This window comes from Gadus morhua, chromosome 15, assembly GCF_902167405.1.
Source record: "Gadus morhua chromosome 15, gadMor3.0, whole genome shotgun sequence".
NCBI lineage: Eukaryota > Metazoa > Chordata > Actinopteri > Gadiformes > Gadidae > Gadus > Gadus morhua.
The window spans coordinates 2,276,600-2,299,966 of record NC_044062.1 but is presented as its reverse complement, the minus strand read 5'-3'; the positions used below and the strand labels follow the sequence as shown (position 1 = coordinate 2,299,966).

The 23,367-nt window shown below is 41.8% G+C and overlaps 4 protein-coding genes across 5 annotated transcripts; 2 read left to right on the top strand and 2 right to left on the bottom strand.

Moving 5' to 3' along the window:
- Positions 1-508: 508 nt before the first annotated feature.
- On the top strand, positions 509-12,713 carry tm9sf3 (transmembrane 9 superfamily member 3). 2 transcript variants are annotated; one of them, XM_030379440.1, is made up of 15 exons: positions 509-768; positions 1,681-1,876; positions 1,963-2,085; positions 2,997-3,157; positions 5,578-5,655; positions 5,926-6,057; positions 7,072-7,238; positions 7,345-7,439; positions 7,588-7,718; positions 7,849-7,988; positions 8,541-8,609; positions 8,734-8,880; positions 9,377-9,460; positions 10,599-10,675; positions 10,968-12,713. In XM_030379440.1, exons 1-15 carry the CDS (start codon positions 676-678, stop codon positions 11,033-11,035), a joined length of 1,761 nt encoding a protein of 586 aa, XP_030235300.1. In that variant the 5' UTR covers positions 509-675; the 3' UTR covers positions 11,036-12,713. The 2 variants fall into 2 exon arrangements, with proteins under 2 accessions (XP_030235300.1, XP_030235298.1); XM_030379438.1 differs by having other exon boundaries at positions 517-768; positions 5,926-6,069; positions 10,968-12,710.
- Positions 12,714-12,774: 61 nt separating this feature from the next.
- On the bottom strand, positions 12,775-15,354 carry prdx3 (peroxiredoxin 3). Its single transcript, XM_030379484.1, has 7 exons — positions 15,234-15,354; positions 14,819-14,891; positions 14,374-14,515; positions 14,026-14,161; positions 13,774-13,877; positions 13,274-13,439; positions 12,775-12,960 (listed from the first exon to the last, which is right to left on the bottom strand). The coding sequence occupies exons 1-7, from the start codon at positions 15,267-15,269 to the stop codon at positions 12,910-12,912; spliced, it is 708 nt and encodes a 235-aa protein (XP_030235344.1). The 5' UTR covers positions 15,270-15,354; the 3' UTR covers positions 12,775-12,909.
- Positions 15,355-15,502: 148 nt separating this feature from the next.
- Positions 15,503-18,998, top strand: sfxn4 (sideroflexin 4). The gene is made up of 14 exons (XM_030379471.1): positions 15,503-15,679; positions 15,871-15,936; positions 16,015-16,071; positions 16,162-16,188; positions 16,551-16,605; positions 16,704-16,729; positions 16,874-16,927; positions 17,016-17,078; positions 17,380-17,448; positions 17,619-17,709; positions 17,827-17,942; positions 18,023-18,108; positions 18,440-18,557; positions 18,641-18,998. The coding sequence occupies exons 1-14, from the start codon at positions 15,641-15,643 to the stop codon at positions 18,716-18,718; spliced, it is 945 nt and encodes a 314-aa protein (XP_030235331.1). The 5' UTR covers positions 15,503-15,640; the 3' UTR covers positions 18,719-18,998.
- Positions 18,970-22,845, bottom strand: dennd10 (DENN domain containing 10). The gene is made up of 10 exons (XM_030379466.1): positions 22,646-22,845; positions 22,494-22,548; positions 22,040-22,236; positions 21,842-21,921; positions 21,606-21,754; positions 21,387-21,498; positions 21,141-21,241; positions 20,503-20,610; positions 20,034-20,128; positions 18,970-19,687 (listed from the first exon to the last, which is right to left on the bottom strand). Exons 2-10 carry the CDS (start codon positions 22,537-22,539, stop codon positions 19,520-19,522), a joined length of 1,056 nt encoding a protein of 351 aa, XP_030235326.1. The 5' UTR covers positions 22,540-22,548; positions 22,646-22,845; the 3' UTR covers positions 18,970-19,519.
- Between the last annotated feature and the right edge of the window lie 522 nt (positions 22,846-23,367).

The window sequence follows — 23,367 nt, the reverse complement described above, 5'->3', positions numbered from 1 at the left end:
ATAATTTAACAATAAATAAAATAAAACCCATTGTTCACTTTTTTAGAAAAACATTGTCCTCAAAATATTTATAAGCAAGTCATAATGTGATTGGAGTGTATGCTTACTTCAAATAACTGGCTATATATATATATATATATATATATATATATATAGCCTATATGTGTCAGTGATCATTATTCGATTAGTATTGACTATTTGAGTAAGATAAACAACACATTCAGTCTACAACTAAAACACAGATCTCCACAACTGCGCAGCACAGATGTTGGAGTTAAACGGTCTTCTTTCAATTTATTTTAGATAAATGTACTTTTACAAGCACAATTCAACGTTATGAGGATAATGTATCCCATGAATTCCCCTGTCAAAGGTGAAGGCGCAGCTCCTCTCTTGGCAATCGGATGACGTGGCTGAAGGTTGCGGACGATGTGGAAGCGGTTGTGTTAATCATCGCTGCAGCCAACGCTGCTGAACGTGAGTGGAGGGACGGCTCCACGTGACGTCCCCGAGTCAATCACACTCCTGTGCGATGAATGCGCACGGGTTCCTTTACGCCATATGCGTACGACAGCGTCCCTTAAAAAATCGCTTCTGTCATACAACCAGGAAGGAGGTGGGATAGCCGTGCAAAGCTAACATCCCTGTCTTTTCGCTATTCTTTTGCCGAAAATAATGGGGTCTTCCAGGTGGAAGATTGCAGTGGCGGTGCTTTTCGTAGTAGAGTGTTCACTATTATCTGTGGGGGCAGATGAACACGAGCATACGGTAAGACGTCTGTGAGGCCGGAGGGAAAGAGCAGCCCTGCTTGTATTGGAAATAATGGACGTGTCTGCTTAGTGTGAGACACGCTAACATTAGCCTGCATAGCGAGCGACAATCAACAATAACGATGTTAAACTGGTGACAACTCATTAACTCTTTTGGCAGCCTGGGGTTTTGGTGGTCTGTATTCTGACTGTTTAATGCTCGCATTAACATTTCATCGCTACATAGCGGACATCTTTCTGCTTGCTAGTGCTAGCTAGCTAACCCTAGCCAGCTAGCGACCCCCAGTCAGTTCGGAAGCTGCAGACCCGAGCCCAGTTTTGCAGATAAACTGCATTTACGTTTGACATTTAAATAGGGTTAATCATTTGGTTGCCTTTCTAATGGCATTGGTATCCTATGGTGTGGTGCATGTGTGAACGAACTCTGTTTCCTGTTCTCAAGCCGGTTCAGGGCCTTTTCGTGGTGATTCTTTCTTGAAAAAAGTCTGGTCTTCCACCGTTTAACTTGTGAAATGCTTTCTGCAACTGATGCTTATGGAGAAGCTTGTTTCATGTCGCATAAATCTCATTCCATGCGTTGCTTTCAGATGTCGCTTACTATGGCTATTTTTATTTTATCCATTTGATTGTGGACTGAACTAGGGAACGATTTACACAAGTCTACGAAGTATATTATTTCTTTTCTAAACCTACCAAATAAATATATATTGAAATAAACAACGCAACGGATGTTAACCAAGCTCTCAGCTGTCTCCAATAGTTCGCCCTGATCTCTAGGTTGCGCTTAATCCCTGAAGTGTTTATCATATGGCACAACAACATTTTTATAGAACATTTATTATTGGTTAAACTCTTTGGTTATTCAGCCATAACCAACAGCAAAGTGATCAAATGCCATTTCTTTCTACAGTACGTAGACAAGGAGGAGGTGGTGTTATGGATGAATACGGTGGGGCCTTACCATAACCGACAAGAGACGTACAAGTACTTCTCCTTGCCCTTCTGTGTGGGCACCAAGAAGACCATCAGTCATTACCACGAGACTCTTGGAGAAGCTTTGCAAGGAGTGGAGCTGGAGTTCAGCGGACTAGACATAAAGTTCAAAGGTATTTAACTGTTAACTGGAACACTTGGCCACATTTCTAAATTTGAAGGATCTCAACGTTGATTTGGTGCTCTCTTCTTTTTTTAGATGAAGTCATGCAAACCTCATACTGTGACATTGAGCTGGACAAAGCCAAAAGGGATGCCTTTGTTTACGCCATAAACAATCACTACTGGTACCAGATGTACATCGATGACCTTCCCATCTGGGGTAAGTAATACTTATTGCTCAGACAGTATTGGTAGTTCATTAATCGCTCAAAGCTTTGATTGGAGCTTGGAGCGATTTATTAACAGGGTTTTTGTATGCCTGCATCTGTGAATCATTCGAAAGGAAAGCTTGCATGCACTAAATTTACAGTATGTACTATCAATTAGTTTGCATCTTTTATATACTTGTTTAACTAGAAGCAGGAAACTTGTATCCGTTTGACACCTCATGCCTCCTAGAACACTTGTTTAACCTGATGCCAAAGGAAGAACCAGTTTTCATTCATTGTATATCGTGCCAATTAGCTCCGTGCTTGAATAGTTTACTGTAAGTTGAGATAGGAGCCAAAGCTGGTTAATTTTGCAGTGTAAATTCTTGAGATAAGTTAGATTTTTATAAGAATTGTGCTTAGTGCTGTATAATAGTAACATAATAAGCTGTGACAGTTAAAAGTTCACATGGCTTGTCATATGCCTTTCTTTTCGGCCCATCCCAGAGTAAATCAAACAGTGCAACTGTTACCTGATTGTAATTTGAACAAAGGGTGGGGCGAGAGCTCTTATATAACTCGCTACACACGTCAAACACAACGTAAATCTGTTTATTCAGAATAACTAAATATGGACTTCAACCCTGTATCCGGTTTCTTGTATTTATGGTGGCTTTAATACCACAAGTGCTGAAAATAATGTAGGGAGTAGACTTAAGTTTTCCTTTCTGCAATGTCTAATAGCAGAGCAACATACCTGAAGGTGTATGAAAAATGAAAATCAATTTATTACTGATTCCATGGCCAGTCCACAGATTCACATAACATCCTAACACCTACCAAACAGGAATGGTATTGCTTGCAACCAATGACCCCATTACCTCTGGCATTTTAAAAGCATGATCTGTGTGTCGTTGATCAGGTATTGTTGGTGAGGCCGATGAAAATGGAGAGGACCATTACCTGTGGACGTACAAGAAGCTGGAGATCGGCTTTAATGGGAACCGGATTGTTGACGTCAACCTGACCAGTGAAGGCAAAGTCAAGCTGGTGCCCAACACGAGAATCGCTATGTCCTATTCTGTGAGTACTGAATACTATTCATTCCTATGGGATTGACAATGGTAAACCACCTTACAAAATAGTGTTTTAATGTTGTGTTTTAACGGCGGCATGCCACTGTAGAAAATCACAAGTAAAATTGACTTTTCCCGTGCGCAGAACAGTGCGTAGACAAGTCGACTTGCCTTCTCTGAATCCCAAGAAATGGCTGTGGAAGTAGGGCTGCAACTAACGGTTATTTTAATAATCGATTTAATCGGTCGATTATTTTTTCGATTGATCAATGAATCGGATAAAAACAGAAACATTTGTAATTGCCGCATCTTTATTCAAAAACTGAACATTACTTCAAATTCACAGTGCAGACTGAAGTGTCAAAACACCAGGTTATTGCTCCAACGTCCTGGAACTATTAAAAGTAATGTTAAATGATAAAAAAGCATAACTGGGATGACACAAAAACAACATACAATGTATGATATACATTTATATGTACACAGGGATATAAGGGATGTCCATGGTTAACCGTTTAACCGATAAGATCTTTAACCGGTAAATACTAACGGTTAAAAATAAATTAAATCATCTTAATTTCTCTCAGATCGTTAATTTTTATTGATATTGATACCATTTTCGAGACTCCTTAAGGATCGAAGTCTTTATTGATGCCCCTTTTGGTACTTATCCATTATTTTGTTGAAATAGAACTTGTATTATTGCTTTAATTGCTGATAAGATGATCATAGCTCAAGATAGGACCTTAAACTGGTCATAATTCCATCTTTACTATCTATTTTATTCAGCTGGGAAAACAAGTTTTCGCCAAAATCTCAAATTTCATTTTTTTTATGTTGCATTTGAACACATCAATCACATTACTGAGCCGACCTGAACCCATCACATTTGACACTGTTTGCTACATTTTTTTAAGCTAACTAGCTCTACATCATGCCGATTTTAACTTGGATTTAAAAACTGGATTACTATTTTTAACTGATGGGACTTTCTACACCGTCCGGTTGTGTGATTACTACCGCTGCTTTGAGTGACTGTTGATGCACGCAGTGCCGACTCCGAGCCCGTCTGCACAACGTCTGCAGCAGCAGCAGCTGACAGAGTTTTTTGTTGGACTAGACGGATACTGTGTTGAAGGAGTTTTTTTAACCCAAAGACAGTGAAGGTACAACACTTTTATATAGGCCTACAGTCCAGTGTTAAGATATGACCAAAATACAAGCTGTGGTCGCTCTCACTAAAGCTCGCTATCGGCGTGCATGAACCGTGAACCAACCTGTCGGCGGCTGGCTGTAAACAGTGCCGCGCCTACGAGTGACGTATTAATCGCGCGACCCAACGAATTGTTATAGTTTTCATTAGGCGATCATATATTATCATCACATTAATAACTGCGTTACACTAACTACAGCGATGCAATGCTTACAATTCATGTAGTTTCCTTTTATAATTTGATTAATTATGGCAAATTACTCTTAACTCAGTATTTTTAACGTTTATTTCCTGGTCTGTTTAATATTTTATATACTCCCTAAGAAGTCTTCCAAGGAATCCGAGCGGTGCTTTGACGTATACAGCAACGTGTAACCAATCAATTTAGGTACACACCGGCCATAGCTGGATCTGCCTTCTAAGTTTCAAAAGGAAAACGGATGCGCAAGCAGAATAAATATCAAGAGTGTGCAAGAAAACACTCAAGAGTAGGGATGCACCGAATACTCGGCCACCGAACATGTTCGGCCGAAAATTGCCCAAAACATAATGTTCGGTTTCGGCCGAAGGAGTAAAAAGGCTAAACATAATACACCGAACATTTTTATTTTATTTTTTTTAAATAAAAAATAAAAATAAGTTTTACTCATTTATTTAAAGGTACATTGTTCTTAAATTCTTGCTATAATGTCTGCTGGAATGTTAGAAAACGTTCAGTATTGATTCAATATTTTGTATCAGATTTGTAATTGATTTTTTTTTTTATAGAAAAGCAAGACAAAAAAGTTTATAAAGGACATTTAATTGTTTGATTTATGCAATGGTGAAAAATTAAAGCAAAATGAATGAAAAACAGTAAAAGCCACATTCGGAATTCGGTTTCGGCCTTCGGCAAACTGTTTCAGTATGTTCGGTTTCGGCCAAGAATTTTCATTTCGGTGCATCCCTTCTCAAGAGTTTAAACAACAGTTGTACGGACAGGGGCCTCATTAATCGCTCCCCGAAGCAGAGAAGTACTGCCCGTGAGTGCAGCGAAAGTGCGCAACGCGCAGAGTCATTTTTGCTCCCGATTATTCCGCACTGGTATGCCACCATAGGTTTTGTTACGGTATAAAAAAGACAAATGGCTAGATTCAAATTGCTAGCTAGGCAATTAAGCTTAATGACCATAGAAGTGCAAGGCAGAACATTGCTGATTGTTGAACCCATTGCAGGTCAAGTGGAAGAAGTCGGACGTTAAGTTTGAAGACCGGTTCGACAAGTACCTTGATCCTTCCTTCTTTCAGCACAGAGTAAGTGGTCTTTTGTTATTGCAGCGTTATTGGGCATTTCTTCAAAATAAGACTACATTTGACTACCAGACAGTCTGCTTTTTCTGTAAGAATGTGGTTTGTTTTCCGCCCTATTACTGTTTTCTCCAACAGAATTCTCCCCAGCACTCTATGAATGAATGCACTGAACCTACTTTAGCGATAAAATAAAATGTTGCCAATTTTGCATCTAGTTTTGCATGTGTGATACGATTTAGTGAATGGAGATTGAGGTGGTTGCTCTGCTTTCAGATTCACTGGTTCTCCATCTTCAACTCCTTCATGATGGTCATCTTCCTGGTGGGCTTGGTGTCCATGATTCTGATGAGAACGCTGCGGAAGGATTACGCCAGATACAGCAAAGAAGAGGAAATGGATGACATGGTAAACATACTTGTCAGTTTGCGCTTTTTAAATTCATATTTTTAATGCAGTAATATGTCAATTCCAACACGAAATGCTTTGGTTTAATATTCCACATTAATCTTAGGCACTCAAAGGCACTTGGAGTAATTGCTAGATTACAGTAAGGAAGTACTTCATGGTTTTTGGTACATCTGTTGCAGATATTCATTGATCTGTTTGTCTTGTGTTAAAGTTTGATTCCAGGACAATATCCTTAAAGGGAATTCCCTTCCCCTTTGTTTTTCTATTAATAATGTAGTTGGACCCCAAATGAGAGAAGGGAAAAAATAAAAGCAACTCGACAAAACTACTACTGAAGCGCACGGCCTAACGAACAAAGTATTACTGACTAGACTAGCTAGCAATAGTACACTGAAGGTATCCCATGTAGTGTTCTAGACGAGGGTTTTATCTACGTGTGTGGGCGGTGTAAAGGGTACCGTCAGCCTACCTAGGGCCCTTCCCTGGGAGGACAACATGGAGAGCCGGTAGCACACGGCTAAACAGACAATCACTTTAGCTGCAGCCTTCGACACGTAGCTTAGGCAAACAAAGTCCAGAGAGACTTCCTGGGATGTGGAGTTTTCATAACGTAGCTGATTTGGATTGGTGGTCTGGCCGCCCAATAAGGAACAAAGGAGGGCCGTGACCTGGGAAGATAGAGGGAAAATAAGACACGCCCACAAGCACACTCACGCTTTGCCCATGCTTTGTCACTGGCCAAGCATGGGACAGAACACTGGCACTGTCTTGAGTCTTTCTTCTCCCTGAGTGACTGACGACAGTTAAGCATTACAAATGAACCATCCATGCTTCCCCATGGAAACTCGGCAGCCCTTGAAAGGGCTTCAGCGCGTTGTCCATGCCCTGCCGTAGTCTCAGTTTGCTTCATGTGCAGCCTGTTTTGTAGCAGTCGTCCACTCGTAACCAGGCCCCATCAGCTCAGACGTGAGGGCACTGCTGTTCTTAATGTTGTGCTCCGCCTGGTTCCAGGACCGCGACCTGGGCGACGAGTACGGCTGGAAGCAGGTCCACGGGGACGTGTTCCGGCCCTCCAGCCACCCCATGCTCTTCTCCTCCCTGATCGGCTCCGGCTGCCAGATCTTCTCCGTGTCCTTCATCGTCATCATCGTGGCCATGATCGAGGACCTGTACACGGAGTGAGTGGCCAGGGGCTCGGGGATGCATAGCGTTGGTCCTATCGCCGTGACGTGTGGGGTTCTCGAGTCGCCCGCTCTGAGACGTTTATGGGCTGTTTCTCTGCAGGAGAGGATCCATGCTGAGCACAGCCATTTTCGTGTACGCTGCAACCTCTCCCGTCAACGGCTACTTCGGGGGAAGTCTGTATGCAAAGCAAGGAGGTAGTCATAAACCCTTCTCTCTTCTTCCTGAACTCTTCTCACTACTTCCTGTTTCACCGAGTCATCCGCTCTCTAATTAATTAGGCCATTTCGTGCTTCTGGTGGGCCTTTATACCAAACGGTGTGCTATTGACTTCCGTCTGCTCAGGCAGGAGATGGATCAAGCAGATGTTTATCGGGGCTTTCCTCATCCCCGCTATGGTCTGCGGCACTGCCTTCTTCATCAACTTCATCGCCATGTACTATCACGCGTCCAGAGCCATCCCCTTCGGCACCATGGTGAGTTCCCCTCCTCTGTGAGTTAGAAACCCGGCGCCGGCCTCCCTCCAGGAACACCCCCCCCCCCCCCCCCAGGAGCTCCGTGTCGGCCGTGAACGCAACGCGTCTTGTTTTGCTTCTCTCTGTCCAGGTCGCCGTCTGTTGCATCTGCTTCTTCGTCATCCTGCCGCTCAACCTGGTGGGAACCATTCTGGGGAGGAATCTGTCCGGCCAGCCTAACTTCCCCTGCCGGGTGAACGCCGTGCCCAGACCCATCCCCGAGAAGAAGTGGTGAGTGGGGCTTGGGTGTAGTGTGGCTGTGAAGCAGCATCTCTCCACCTGCAGCCGAGGCATCAACGCACCCTCCCGCCGTGATGGGAGAAGGGCGTCCCCTTGGGTTATTTCTGTTGTATGTGCGGTATGCAGTGCACTTTAATGGCTATAGAAGAAGGTATTCTAGAGCGAGGCGTGTTCATACCAGTTTTGCATGGCGAGCCAGCATTCCTTCCACTGTAATATGTAAAACCGGAACTATGGACAGGTTTGAACTTTGTAGTAAAAAGGAAATTGTGCTGGTATCGGCGGTCACGTTGCAATAAGAAATGATAATGACAATATAACAACCAAAAGTATTATACCTTTAACGGGCCTCCTAGCTTAACTTTGGCAGACACTGGTTGAGATGGTAGATGTTGACTTGGGCTGTATTAGTCTTTGGTTTGGTGTTAAGACATGCGTGTATATACAAATAGTATCTGTCCAAATGCTCTTGAAGTACTTTTCATTTATTTTCTCGTTGTCTTAAAGTCAAATGATGTGACTCGTGTCACTGTGCTCCCCTAGGTTCATGGAGCCGGCGGTCATAGTCTGCCTTGGAGGAATCCTGCCGTTCGGATCCATTTTCATTGAAATGTAAGCCTTGTGTGTGTGCTCTGTGAAGCAGACTGTGTGTGTGTCTTTGGGTCCGTTTGTCTGTGTAATGAAATCCCCCTCACTCCTCTGTGCTCTGCCGGCCTCATCCATTCCTTCCCCCTAGGTATTTTATCTTCACATCTTTTTGGGCCTACAAGATCTACTACGTGTACGGCTTCATGATGCTGGTTCTGGTGATCCTGTGCATCGTGACGGTCTGCGTCACCATCGTGTGCACATACTTCCTGCTCAACGCCGAGGACTACAGATGGTGAGGCTCCGCCACGGCCGATACGTTGGCCTGATTGGTTTACCAACGATGGGAATCAGGCCTGCGCGATAAATCGCTATAAAATCGTGATCTCGATTCACACCCCTGTGGATTAAATGTTTAAATTAATTTGATTTACTTTTTTTTAATTTCTAAGTTTCACCGTTTTTGATACTGCACTTTAATCATTTGTAAAGGGCCATATGAAACGCAACGTGCTAGAAGTGCCAAAAAACGATGTTTGGTACTGCCATTTTTTTTTTCTGGGGTTATGTGTAATAAAAATTACATATCGTGAGAAAATAAACTTGGCAGAGAATCGTGATATCAATTCTAAGCTAAAAAAAAATCGTGATTCATATTTTTCCCGGAATTGTGCAGGCCTAATGGAAATGACATGCGCAGGAATGCCTCTAGTCCATCCCTGGTTGGGCTGTTTCATGCCCCCTGTAGAACTCATCTGATTAATTATTATTATTCATGTTTCTCTTCATAGGCAATGGACCAGCTTCCTGTCTGCAGCGTCTACCGCTGTATATGTTTACATGTACTCCTTTTACTACTATTTCTTCAAAACAAAGTGAGTCGTCCCCCCACCCCTTCCCCGGGCAATTTCAATTTATCTTCTTGGAGATTGCTGTAGATAAAATAGTCGTTGCTCGATAGCAGAAATTGCCGTTGGTTAAAAGTTGATTTAATTGTTTTCTCTGAGAAACCACTTCTGCCGATTTGTATAAATCGTGGCAATGCACTATTCCAATGAATATGCAGATAGGTTTCTTGTTTCTTGATTCTTGTATTTTTATGCAGTATTTTCGTTTTTTACAGAATCTTTCTACTTTTATCAATCGTTCTGGACAGTTTTTTCCCTTGGGGGGGGGGGGGGGCATTTCTGGCAGGATATAACGGCTAACATTGGAGGCTGTTATTAACCAGCTAACCTGCTGCTCATCATACTTTGCTTTGTTCCGCTCTGTTTAATTTCTTCTCTGTGAGCATCTCTAAACCTGAGACACCAAGTTGTTGTTTTTTATGGACTAACCTTAGAGGACCGGAAAAGCCTGCTGAAGGGGAACAAACTGTTCTTATTTTACATGTGATTTTATAAACTTTAAAACTAGTATAATTAGACCAGGCTTTTAATAGGCCTAAACAGACGTGTAGTTTCACAAAACATTGAATCATTAATTTAATGATTTAATCTAATCTGGTTCATAATTCTAAACTGCGCTCTCCACATGGTGAGTGCAGTCGTGTGCATTGGCGTTCGCGATCAGTCGGTCTTTCCAACGCCCCATTTAAATACCTGTTATTAATTATAGGCCTATAGCTAAACGACCATGGATGTACAAACGAGTACCACTCCCACTGAGGTACTCGACACAGTCCACCGTTTCACTGCTAACACATAGCTGTTGTACCCCTACCTAACAGTTTGACTGGTGCGACGCGTATTCCATTTGCTGCATGAGAACCCATTGCAATAATGTAAATGGATTACTTATCAGCCTCATTTAAGTTTGTTATATAGAAATCTTTAACATTGACAAGCCTCTTGGATTGTAAGTGGCTCAATTTGAACCGATTTCTGGGCCTTTTCTTTGTTACCGACTAGTCGTTGCAATACTTCCCGTTGACCATCAGGGAGCTTAGTCGTAAGGAAAATCCTATATACTATTCTAAACGACCTAATCTTCTATTTGTTTTGGCTGTTTCAGAATGTACGGGCTGTTCCAGACCTCCTTCTACTTTGGCTACATGGCGGTGTTCAGCACCTCCCTGGGAATCATGTGTGGTGAGTGCTCGGGACATTCAAGGACTTTCCAGGAATAGTCAAGTCCTTGACCCTCTGTGTTCGAATCACAAGGATTTCTGTGGTCCATCCAGGGTTTATCAAAAGGTTGAAGGGATATTGTTGTACTTCTGTCAATGATTTGACACGGGAGTATCTAAGGTTACCCCCAATGCTAAAGGGCTTGATAACTGCTGAGATGATAGGCATGGACGAGGCTATTGGAACGGACCGAGTACAGCTGGGGAGGTGTCCAGTTAAGGTCTTGGATTTAAAGGCTTCACTCTTCCTGCAGGTGCCGTTGGCTACGTCGGAACAAGTGCCTTCGTGAGGAAGATCTACACAAACGTGAAAATCGATTAGGACCGGGAGATCTGACCACGGGCATCCTGACCAAGGCGGCGGGCACAAGTCATTCTTTATTTTTTTTTTATCTCCCTTTTCTTTTTGCAAAGAGATTTCATGTAATCTCACTTTGTACAATGTCTTCTTTTCCCCAAATGTCTTCTTTCCAGAATGAGTTTCAATGCCGCAACACGGGTGAATACGGGCGGATGCGTGGCAAGACGCGAAACATTGGTTCTGTTTTTAATCAAACGATTTGAAACCAATGTTGGGGCAGATGTTTACGGATGTGGTGATTGCTCCTTCCAGTCCCTCCTGAGACCTGAGAACATAGATCTTTATTATTGATGGATTAGTCTCGCTCTCTTCAGTGAAGAGGCCTAAGTGTATCGAAAGCCTTTGTTCTATTGTACTGGAACATCGGAGAGGGAGGTTTGTGTCTGTGCTCGGACTTGATGCTATTTTGTATTACTGAGTCACACTGAATATGGTTACTATTGTTTTTTTCGGTCTCCTCACGCTCTTACCGTAAACGACGGGGGAGTAAATGCATAGGTTGGTAGAAGATGGTACAGCCACAGCCGAGAAACGCCATGCATCCAACCTCAAGGAGCTCTCGTAACCGTCCCAACACACCTTACGTTCTTTTGACAATGCATACTCCGTTTCAATATCTCACCGTTTTTGAGGGAAGTTATTTTTAGTCCTGCTGTAGTTTTTTTTTTTTTTTTTTTCCACCTGCTCAAAACAAATTATTAAACAGAAGCTGAACTGACCCAACAGTTGAGGTACGTTTCAACGCAGATTGTCTGAAATGGATGTTTTGACGTAGTTCCATTTCCCCTACGTAGTCTGTTTTCTTAGTGTTTGGGTTTGAATGAAGTCTACTTGTAAAGATAATATATGGATAGGTGGGAAAAGTGTATATAACCATAATGTACCTTTTTAGATGTAGATCCCAAATGTATTTTCGTTGTACAGATTTACGACAGGGTTTTCATTTTTTTCTTTTCTTTTTTTAAACCAATCATTCTGTTCTGGACAGTTTCTCTTTTAGTTTAGTGTTTGGTGCTTGGGGTCGGGCTGGTGGCTCTGTTACATCCTGCCTGAAATTGCATGAAGTCTCCACCTAACGATGCGCTCATCACTCTACTTTGTTCCGCGCTGTTTGGTTTGCTCTGAGCATCTCTAACCGGAGACAGCTATGCGTTTGGGGTTTGTTATTTGAGGATGAACTGTATAAAGAGGTTCGGAAAAGCCTGCAGAAAGGGCGTCTCCTCTGTCTGTGTTTTACATATAATTTTATAAGCTTTAAGAAGACTCTAAAACCTCTGGTAAGCCCCACACACACGTTTCGTTGCCTAACCCAAAAACATCTTCGTGAATGTCCAAAGGACTGGGAGCAGTAGTCGGTCTCCCTCCTGTAAACATATTGTACAGAGTGAAATTAATGTACACTTGATGTTTTCATTACCAGATGCAGAGTGTTTCAAATGCGTCCCAACTGTAAATACAGTATGTACCTTACATGTATGAAAATTGATAATGCCTTTTTTTTTTTTTTTTTATTTAACATCCCCCTCTTCACTAAGTTGATTTCTTTTGGCACCTCGTTGTGTACCAATGTCTTTTAAGACATTTCAAATCTGCATATTAACTTGCTGTAAAAACAAAATAAACATGTTTATGTACAGGGGTTATGTAAGAGTGGCTTTGTTACTGTTATGTAGCATGATGGTCAATGAAGGAGGCATCTCTAAATTACACTGAAATATTTATTACTGAACTGAGCATGAAATAAGGACAAATGACACTTGATCTATGATAGGGTACATTATGGTTTTTGTTGATGTGGACGATATGCCAATTTAGTAAGCTTTTGACACATTTATTTAGTTGACTTTCTCAAAGTACTCCTTTGACCCTTCAGGGGTTGGCTTGATCTGCAATGGAAGAGAAACGGTTTCACTTGTTTGGGCGTCTCATGGATTAAGTAGAGAGATTTGAGTTAAGACATATCATGGGGCATTATCACGTAACCAATATATGTTTTGGGTCAATTTCAAGAAGTCAAGCATGAAAGAAAACATGAATCAAAAGAAAAGTAAAACTAAATCGGTGTCAAGGAATTGTTAATCCTGTCAGCATTGCTTATGGTAACCCAGCATGATACGAAGAGGCTTTACTCAAAGTTGTAACGGGGGCGAGTATCGTCCACATTGACTTGGATGGGGATCTATTCATGATGGAGCTCACCGTTGGGGACTCTGGAGTCCAGCTGGCGGGGCAGACTTCTCCGTGGGTCTCCACGAACTGGAAGGCCTTGACCAGACGGAGGGTCTCCTCGACAGAGCGGCCCACGGGCAGGTCGTTCACGCTCATGTGCTTCACCACGCCCTGGGGGTCGATGAGGAACAGGCCCCTGGAGGAACGCAGAAGAACCACCATTAACATTGACATGGATCAAATATATAGACACTTTCTGTGTCACTTTGACATTGACAAAGTAATGTCAGTAAAAAATATATGAAAGAAACATTTTTATCGTAATATATTTATGTTCTCCTTCAGACCACTTCTAGAACTATAAACTGATCACTTTTACCTCCTCAAAACTTGAATAATATATATATTTCTTTTTTTTAAACGTATGTTAAAATGTGTGAACATAAAGATAATGTTCATTCACAACAGCATGAATACATTTGTGTGAGCTCAAACGACCCCGCTGTCATGAGGCTGGAGCAGGGACATGCCTTAGTGCGATACCGGGACCCTCCAGCAGGACGCCGTAATCCCGGGAAATCTGCTTGGTCAGATCAGCAAGAAGAGGGATGTGGAGGTGACCCAACCCCCCAGCCTAATGGGGATGAAAGGGTTAGACAAGAGACCAACTAAAAATAAATGTATACAACCGATTAAAGGAACTCCATGACGCTGTTCATGATAACTACAACAGGGCACTACAAGTACAATCTATTCAGTGAATATTAAGTGGGTCAGCGTACCTTGCGTGGAGTGTTCATCCACGCCAGGTGGGAGAAGTGAGAGTCCACAGAGACGCCCACAACTTCACAGTTGACATCGTGGAACTCGTTCGCTTTGTCACTGAACGCAATGATCTCAGTCGGGCATACAAAGGTGCTGCAAAGTCGAATAAAGAGAAGTTTGAATTCAAAGACTCACTGCGTCATACATATTACCATAGCATAGACAAGACCTGTTTAATAAGCAATTCAATATTATTTGGTTAAAAAAATAGTCATATGCATTGTGAGACCTACTTACTGTGTAACATTAGATAATCTATAATGATGCGATGAGGGCATTTATGAGAGGAAAGTCTTACTACTCACAAATCCAGTGGGTAGAAGAAGAGGACAAGGTATTTGCCCTTGAAGTCATCCAGGCTCATCTCCTTGAATTCTCCATTGTGGACGGCGGTGCCTTTAAAGGCCGGTGCCGGATGAGTGACCGCGGCAGCAAATCTGGCTGTGCCTGAGATGGTCAGTTAAAGATAACATTTAGCCAACCTTTGCAACCATCAGCTCTTGTTCCTCCTGGTTACTGTGCAAAATCTGAATTAGCTCGTCAGTAAAGAACCCATTGGAAGCAAAGTTCAGAAAGTGTACAGAAATACCGTGAATAGACCAATGAAATGTATTGGACCAAATTCTAAACAAATTCTAAATAGTCCAAATTCAAAATATATAACACACTATTAGGCCTAAATTTAACCTCTTGAGCAGAAATGTATCAAAACATCAAAGAAGTTGGGCTTGGACTGAACATGGTACATACTGGTGGAGAAACCGCCTCTTTGAAGGGCAGTGCAGTTGGCCGTTCTGGAGAGTCCTCCCGCTGCGAGTCTTGCCTACACACACGGATCATATTTCACTAACAAATCCTTGTTTTGAATTTTGGAAATTGAATTCCCCATTGAAGAGATATAGATTCCCACTGCCATTCAAAAGTATATCATTAAATGAATCTAACAAACAAACTTCTCTATGACTTCTACACTTGCAGGGTATTGCATATGACATGTCATGCGCGTCTCCAATTAAAGTGCGTAGAAAGCGCCTGGACATGACTATAATTCATTCAAAATGTTGTCGCATTAAACCGAACTACTGACCCTATTTTTCAGTAAAATATATACATTTTTTAACAGCAAACATGGACAACAAGTCTTAATTAAACCGTATCCACTTACAGAGGTCTTTAGCAGTCTTCCTACGGTGGCTGCCATTTTGGATGATGACACTGACAGCCGGTGTGCTCAGTAGTTTTTTACGTCCATTATCTGCGCATGTTGTCTATAACATATTCCAACGCAAAAAATGTGTGTATTTTGTTAAATTAAAATATATATTTATAAAATGGTGTGTATTAAAATATTTTCCCGGCATGGGAGGCGAAAATATAGTTTGGGAATGTATGCGTAAAATTGGCGCAGAATGACTCTACATAGCAACGCATGAACAGGCCCGCCCCACAAGGCGGAAACGATTTTGTAAATACAACTTGACCTTAAAGCATGGGAGAATTTTGGGATAATATGTCATAGTATTGTATACTTAATATCGTTTAACGTAAATAATCTGCAATACACGGGTTGAAATGGATCCCAACCTGCAGTACTGGAAAAGTGAGGGACAGGTAATAATGTGCAAAGCAAAGTACTGCATCCCATAGAGCCTGCACTGAGCATCATTCATTGACTTCATAACGATATGGGATGCTTCAGTGAGGCTCCCTTGTCTTTATCAATCACCCTATCACCCTATCAATCACACTGTCGATATTGGTTGTGATATTCCTTTAAAATGTACATCTGAACCCCTTTTCAGATGTTCCTTAGTCGACTTAAAATATGGGCTAATCTCCTTGATCCAAGTTCCTTGCTCTCCTCAAAAGTAAGTAGCAGACGTTTTAATGACCGTAGTGTTTTATCACTGAAGTCCAGGTATTCTCTAATGTTTAATTTCGCTTAGGCTGAAATAAAGAACGCCCGTGTCACTGTTGGCAGTGTTGAGAAAATAAATGAAAAGGTAAGGAACATGGTCAACCCCCAATCTTTTAAATACATCATAGTTAATTAAAACCTGTATGCTAAATATTTTTATTTTGTCCTCTGATAGGATGGAAGTGCGTGGACCTTATCTCTTGTAAGTGGAATGACAACACTGTGAAGTAAGAATTCATTTGTAGGGATTGCATTCAAGTGATGTGGACTTGATACTAACATGTCCCTTTGGTACTAAGAATAAAACTAGAATTAATACAATAAGGTTGATTTGATTACCTGTCAAGAGGCGGAGATTGGATGTGGAAAAACTGTATTTTCAAAATGGCCCAAAACAGTGAAAACAACAATGATGTTGTCACTTCGAGGAAAATCTCAGAAACAAGTCAGACTATATCCAAGCATGACAAAGGGATGGTTGTGGATGAATCTATTATAATGGGACCTCAACCCTCTCTCCTGCTAAGACATTCAGTAAACTGTCTAGTTTTGTTTCTCCAACAGTCCTCTGTTCATGCTGACTCTGGGGCTGTGCTTCCATTTGCATTCCGCCCTCCAGGTAGATAACCCAACCATCTTTTTAATGCCTACTGAAACTTTACATGATCTTTTCATTTTGTGCTGCTAATATTGCTATTTTTTCAAATTGTTTTCTAGCATTATTGCCTGTATCGGCTCCTTTGGTAAGAAAATGTGTATTAATAGTGCTGAATCTATATTATTATATTATTCAAATAAAAATATGTATTTTTCCCTGTTCTATTAGTTTACATAGACTATTAACATTGGCAGTAAAACATTTTAATGTTGAACCACATTTTTCCCAGGTCGTTGCCAGCTTGCTGCCTCACAGCAGTGTCAAGTCTGCTCTTTTTTGTCAGGTAGAAACCCCATTTAACCAAACATAACAAAGAATATGTCCAAATATTCCTCAGATGATTCTAAAAAAACAACAACACTTTTTTACAGTTTTTGTTGCAGAGTTACATGGCTGGATTTAACCATGTCCATAGAAATTCTTCTTCAGAAAAGGTAATCGCTCTTTTTTTTTTTAAGCTACGGTACAGTTTTGTTACTGATTTATGCCAAAATATTAACATATTCAAACAAAAGACACAGTTGTTTGCTTAAAACAGGTGTACACCATGTTTAGGCGGTAAAGTCCTCTGCAAGGTCTGACAAGGGTGTAACCCTATGCGATAAACCCCAGTGTCAGCCAGCCCGTTGGACAGTTGCATTATTTGAGGAATTGCAGGAGATAGGCCAGCTGGGCTAATCTCCTGTGGGTTCGTTTGCATTATCTGCCTTTTCTTTCATTATCTCTGACCGGCAGGCCAAGAAGATGTCTTTGAAACAGGCTCTTTTGATCGGAGGGTCGGTTTCCTACACAACATGTGCAGGGGTGGGTACTGCTTGTTTTCTATGGACATTGCATTTCGATCGTCAATCAAACTTCATGTTTTGTTTCCCCATTGCAACGTGATATCCCATAACATATGGTATACTTTTGTTGTATATTTCACATATTAAAAGAATAATGCAATAAATTAAATAAAAATCTTCATTATTCAGGCACTTCCATTCATTTTAATCCAAAGATTTGCCATCGGGAGCCAATCCTTGCTGTTCTTCTTCAGGTCGATCGTGCCGGTTCCTCTCTCAGGCAGGTCATTTGTTTGTTGAACCATCTACTCTTGCATGAAACTCAAACTTAGGCCCATTGTAAACTGCGTTTTTCTAAATGAAACCAGCTCACAGTAAGTTGTGGAACCTTCCCCAGCTGCCCTGGGCTTCTTCAGCGTGTTTACCATCAGGAGTGAAGAGTCTGATAATGGAATCCAGGTGTTTGATTCCAACGGCGCTTCTGTAGGAATCTCTCGAGCAGCTGGAGACAAAGTAAGGATTCAAACCCTCTCCCTCCCGTTTCAAATATGTGATGCAGTGCATTTAACTTGCTTTTTGACTTGTGCATCCAGGCTATAAGGGACACTGCGTGGTCAAGAGCAGTCCTGTTGGGTGCATCGGCTGCTGTTCCTAACCTTCTGGTGTACTTCACGGGGAAGTAAGTCTGTCCTCCCCGTGGTGGCAGTGCCCCCCCGGCCTCTCTTTGGACACATCTAGTCCCAATCCCATTTCTACCCCTTACCCCTTCCTCCTCCCCCTCCCCCTTACCCCTTAAAAACAAGGGGGAGGGGGAGGGGGTAGAAATGGGATTGGGCCTTGAACTGTGAAGCACACCTGTTGCTGCACAACATTTTTCCTCACCACGTGTCATGACTTGGAGAAGGGTTTCATTTAGATTTATCTGTGAAGACATGATTGATATTATATTAAAGTGGATATAAAAGATATTCCAAAAGGAAATTCCTGCTAAGCAGAGTGTTGGTTTACAGGACGAGATTGTTCAACCAGAACTCCATGCTCCGAGCGCCTCTTCGGCATGTGAGCACGGCGATGGTCTTCGGAATGATGATCCCACTGTCCTTCAGCATCTTCCCCCAGCTGGGAACCGTAAGGCTTCATCTTCCCTCTCCCTTCCATACTCCACCGGGGGTCGGAGACACCACACCTCTCACGTCCTCCCTCTTCTGCAGATTAAAAAGGACAAGTTGGAGAAGGAGCTGCAGGCGGCCGCTGTCGCTGGCGAGCTGTTCTACCACCGGGGGCTCTGAGGAGCGATGGACCCCTGTGGCTTTACCCATTGACTCCAGATAACCTCGCACACCAAGACATCGAAACCGTCAGTCCCATTATCGTTCTGCTTTACCGCTTCCTGTCCAGGAGTATTGGATGCTGTTGGTGTTTTAAACGACAAATGGAAGGGTAATATCTTGGGGAGACATGAAGAATATATAGCACAACCTGGGCAATTATTGTGCTTCTTAGTGTATATTAAACAAATGTTTGTATTAAAATCCACTCATTGTTTTGATAATAAATGTATTTAATGGATGCATGGAGTGCAATTATTTTTGCTAAGAAACATTAATTCATGAAAATACGTTTTTTCCAAATGTAAACTACATATTATTGCACAGCACAGACTAATATAAACATATTTAGACACAAAAATACAGTTTTGGGCATTTGGATCTTCCAAAGTAAAAATGATTATGCAGAAATGTCAACAAAACAAACTGTCCATCCCTGGTTGCATTTAGCATATGACAGTACAGTCAAGAAGTCAGGCCTGAACCAAAAGGAAAATTGTGATTGAGAAGAAAAAAACATTATATTGCCTGTACTTGGGTGGAACAAAAGTTATTAGTAAAAACAAGATTGAAAACAAATTCTCACAACTGAAATATTCCTTTCATAACTTTCTATTGAACAGTAGTAGTATTTAATCCCGCTCAAGTTGTTAATAATGGCACTGGTTAGAAGCCTAGGCGCATTCAGTGAGTCCTCATGACAATCCCTAGACAGTGAGGAGGTCCCGTCCCGTGATTAGTATGTTTGCAGGTAGGCAGAAGTCATATCCTTAAGAGTCTCTCAGCTGCCGCCAGGTGAAACAGGAAGTTCTCCGTGGCGGGGGGGAAGTGATGTTTCTTCAAGCCTTCTACCGTTATTTTAGAATTTTCACTCTCTGCCGCCAGGGACATCAAGCTAGCAAGTATCTCTTTAGTCTTGGTAGAAATGTCCTGTGAATTAAAAACGGAAAGTAAAAATAAAAGTAGAGAAATGCAACAAAACAGAATATGGAAAACGATGCACCATTCAGGGTTGAGCAGACTCAAAAGAAAACAAGAGCTCTGCTTTTTTTCTTTGAGAGTTGCCTGTTTAACTTTACTACATAAAACTTAAAGTGCATCAATCTTATGATGCATGACAGTCAAATAATTAATGTTAATGTAGGCCGTGAGGTTGAGGAGTAGAATCCAAAGGTGAACTTTATGACTTCATGGTTAGTGGTTTTGGAGGGCCATCTCCGCAACGATAACATTTCCAGCTGTCATTTCATGTTTGATACCCTGCGTACATTCTTACCTTGATCACCTGAGCGTCCGTTCGCTCAGCATCTTCTGCTGATTGGACCATAAGCTGACCGATGTCTTTATGAACCTTCCCCATAGCCAAGGCCTCTGTGGCAGCAGAGTGGAAAAATTAAGAAGGACCGTTTTGAACCCTGGTTTACTTGAAGATTCTAAGTGTGATGGGTTGATTATGGTTCCAAGTTCACGCAACGCAATGACCACGCAGACGCTTCGACGCAGTCGTGAACCTTTATGGCTCTGAGTCGGGTTTTAGCAAGCGGACCAATCACAGGCCTTGCTGCTGCGTCGCCTCAACGAATGGTTCAAATTTTTGAGAGGCGCACGTCCGGCCCTTGTGGTGGACGCAAGGAGGGTCTGCAAGGGCGTACGGGTTCCATAACAACCTTGCGTTGTGTGAACGTAGGACCATAATCAGCCCTTAAGTGTTAAAATCCAAACATTACATTTGATGTTCAACAAACCTTTGGCGTCGGGAGACACAGTGATTGTGCTGTCTGGGAGGTTCACGTACACATCAAATAGATCTGCCCTGTTGCCGACCTCTGGGTTGGTGAACCCTGCCACGTATCCTAGAGAACACGCAACATGTTGAAAATACAGTCTTTAAGGAGGAATAGACAAGCAGAAAGACCTTCATCGCCAATGAAACGCCCCAAACCACCATTGTTGTCAAATGGCATAATTGTTGAAAACATGTCCGGGCCTGTTTCAGTGGGGATGTTGGCTAGAAAAAAACAGCCCCACAATCAGTGACATTTCCGTCACCTTTTCAACGCTTGGGTAAATGCATGATCAGGCATCGTTTAATGCTTGAAACAAGTCAAGGTATTTGTGTATTTTATAGTGTATGCATGGACATGTTGGCATGCGACAATACTAAATGAAAGAAGTCCCTCGAAAGTAGATCATTAAATAAAAAATAAAATGAAAATCTGTTTTAAAACTAATTTACCTAATAATTTGCCTTTGAAATCTACATGGCCCCCTGTTTATTTTATTTTTCTTCATAATTTGATATGAAAGAAACATTGACCCACCACAGGTCAAGGTGGGGCAGCTGCCACACCCAGTGGACGGCCCTGTCTGTGGGCTTCCTCACCTGGGCACTGCCTGAGGTCGTCCAGCTCCACCTCGGTCAGGTGCAGGTAGGGGTACAGGATCGACCAGTCCTTCCTATGCCACGTAAAGGCAGGCAACGCTCTGGGGAAGACAGAAGGATAGGATAGGATAGTCTCTCTCTCTCTCTCTCTCTCTCTCTCTCTCTCTCTCGCTCTCTCTCTCGCTCTCGCTCTCGCTCTCGCTCTCTCTCTCTCTCTCTCTCTCTCTCTCTCTAACAAATAGTTACCTCGTAAACTCCAACAGTGCTTCGATTCGAGGATGATGGACAACGATTCTTTTCTTCAGCATGAGGGCTGTATACAGGATAATGGACTCCATTCCAAACTGGGCCACGACATCTTAACATAGGAACATAGTGGGAACCATAACTGAATGATCTTATCATTATCTTGACTCTCACATCCTTCACACATGGGCAGAAACGATCAATTATTGTATGTTTTACCTTTGAGGGAACCTGCTAAATAGGCCAGCCTGACATCATAATTCTTGTTAAGAAATGAGCCATTTTCATCGCTTTGGCAAATTCCTTTTGTTAGAACCGAAATGTAACTCTCCATCATTTTCACTGGACTGCCATGTTTGTTATACAATCTGCAGAGGGGGAATAAAAACGCTGTAACCACACAATCCTCTTCTTGCAAACATGCAAAACAGAGGTATACCGAGTCTACATTTTACCTGCATAACACTCTACTCAAAGCAGCATATTTCTCAGGGTTGAAGTCTTTCGTGGTGACAACTAGTGAGAAATGTGTAACCTAAGGAGGAAATGCATACACCAAATTAAAGATGTGTTCAGCCAACTGGCATCAGATGACCTCATTAACAGCTGCAATAAGAGTATGTTTTGTAATTATTACTGATAAGTGTCCCTACCTTCTTTAGGGCAGTCGGTTCCTGTATTTCCACCGTGGTAATATAGTACCAGGTCCGGCGGAACTGGCCAAATACAAAGGAGTGGAGCTCCCGACCATCCTGGGTCAGGCAGCACTTGCTGAGGAGGATCTGTCTCACTTCCGCGGTGACAGAGGGGTAACACCACACCCACAACGTGTCTCCATTCGCGTCTTTCTCTTGTGTTAACAAAATAAAACCAAGTAAGCATTGGGAGCTTTTGGAAGATTTGTGACCATATCACCTATATTAACATAAAGTTGGGCCTGAAATGTTGGGAAACCACCTTGTAAACCAGGAGTCACTCACGTGTATTGTTGATCACAATGCTATCATGTGATTCCATTTGACATGCCAAGGCGCCGAGCTAACGTTATTACAGGTTTAAGAGAGCTAAACAGAAGAAACATATTGTACTAAAATGAGATCTGCTTACCGATTAGTCCGACGCTTAGCATAAGGTGTGCTTCAGATGATGCCATATTCCATACCTGGAATAATTGACATACCTGGTTAGATACTTGAGGGAGTCAGCAGAGATCCTGCAACTTATTCAGTAAATATGAGTGCAGTGCAAAGGTAATCTACCTTGTCCTTCGGCCAATTCACAATATATAACCGCGATGATTGCTCGATATATCTGCCTGCTCACCACCTAATGTACATGAACTTGAACAAGGGAAGTTATCCTCTGCTTACTGTCAGCAGACTTTGCTTACTTATGCAGGTCGCTTCCGTTTTCCTTACTCGAGATGTTCGCTGGGAGGAGACAGGATGGTCGCAACCAGTCACAGAGATGGCATTGTTGCACATGCGCAATATACATTCATACCGGGTTGCCAGTATTGTGGTCGGTCAGAAGATAAGTAATAATGAGTAATAATTTTCCGTTGTCGAAGAAAAAGAGAGACAGAGGAAGATACAGTATTAGAAAAAGACAATATACAGATATACATATATTATATACAGATCAGATACGATTTTGACAACGTTTATCTAATAAATCGACACAAACTATTATCTCAAATTATACTACTTCATTAAAGTAAAATAAAATAGTTAATTAATAAATATAGATGAATAAATATATATATTGGCCTATATATGCACTGTTATTTGTTAAAAAATGTATAGCAAAAATAATAAATGCAATAATAGAGCACAGTTCAATTTCAATGTTAGAAGTTGTCTTTATTTCTTTGCCTTTTCAGTTTCTAAAAACAAAACCACTTGTGTTTGATTCTATCAGTAGGTCTTCATATGAACAAAAGTGATTTGGGAATGTTAATATATATAATCGTGATTAATAT

Excerpts from the sequence above, each read along its gene's own strand:
- tm9sf3 (XM_030379438.1), top strand. The coding sequence starts at position 676 with ATGGGGTCTTCCAGGTGGAAGATTGCAGTGGCGGTGCTTTTCGTAGTA. Across the intron at positions 2,086-2,996 it reads CGATGACCTTCCCATCTGGG|GTATTGTTGGTGAGGCCGAT; the intron begins GTAAGTAATACT and ends GTCGTTGATCAG. Across the intron at positions 9,461-10,598 it reads TACTATTTCTTCAAAACAAA|AATGTACGGGCTGTTCCAGA; the intron begins GTGAGTCGTCCC and ends TGGCTGTTTCAG.
- prdx3 (XM_030379484.1), bottom strand. The coding sequence starts at position 15,269 with ATGGCAGCCACCGTAGGAAGACTGCTAAAGACCTCT. Across the intron at positions 14,892-15,233 it reads GAAGACTGCTAAAGACCTCT|GCAAGACTCGCAGCGGGAGG; the intron begins GTAAGTGGATAC and ends CCGTGTGTGTAG. Across the intron at positions 13,440-13,773 it reads GGTCCCGGTATCGCACTAAG|GGGCCTGTTCCTCATCGACC; the intron begins GCATGTCCCTGC and ends GCGTTCCTCCAG.
- sfxn4 (XM_030379471.1), top strand. The coding sequence starts at position 15,641 with ATGGATCCCAACCTGCAGTACTGGAAAAGTGAGGGACAG. Across the intron at positions 16,606-16,703 it reads ATTTGCATTCCGCCCTCCAG|CATTATTGCCTGTATCGGCT; the intron begins GTAGATAACCCA and ends ATTGTTTTCTAG. Across the intron at positions 18,558-18,640 it reads TCTTCCCCCAGCTGGGAACC|ATTAAAAAGGACAAGTTGGA; the intron begins GTAAGGCTTCAT and ends CCTCTTCTGCAG.
- dennd10 (XM_030379466.1), bottom strand. The coding sequence starts at position 22,539 with ATGGCATCATCTGAAGCACACCTTATGCTAAGCGTCGGACTAATCG. Across the intron at positions 21,242-21,386 it reads GCACTGTTGGAGTTTACGAG|AGCGTTGCCTGCCTTTACGT; the intron begins GTAACTATTTGT and ends TGTCTTCCCCAG. Across the intron at positions 19,688-20,033 it reads CGGACGCTCAGGTGATCAAG|GACATTTCTACCAAGACTAA; the intron begins GTAAGAATGTAC and ends TTTAATTCACAG.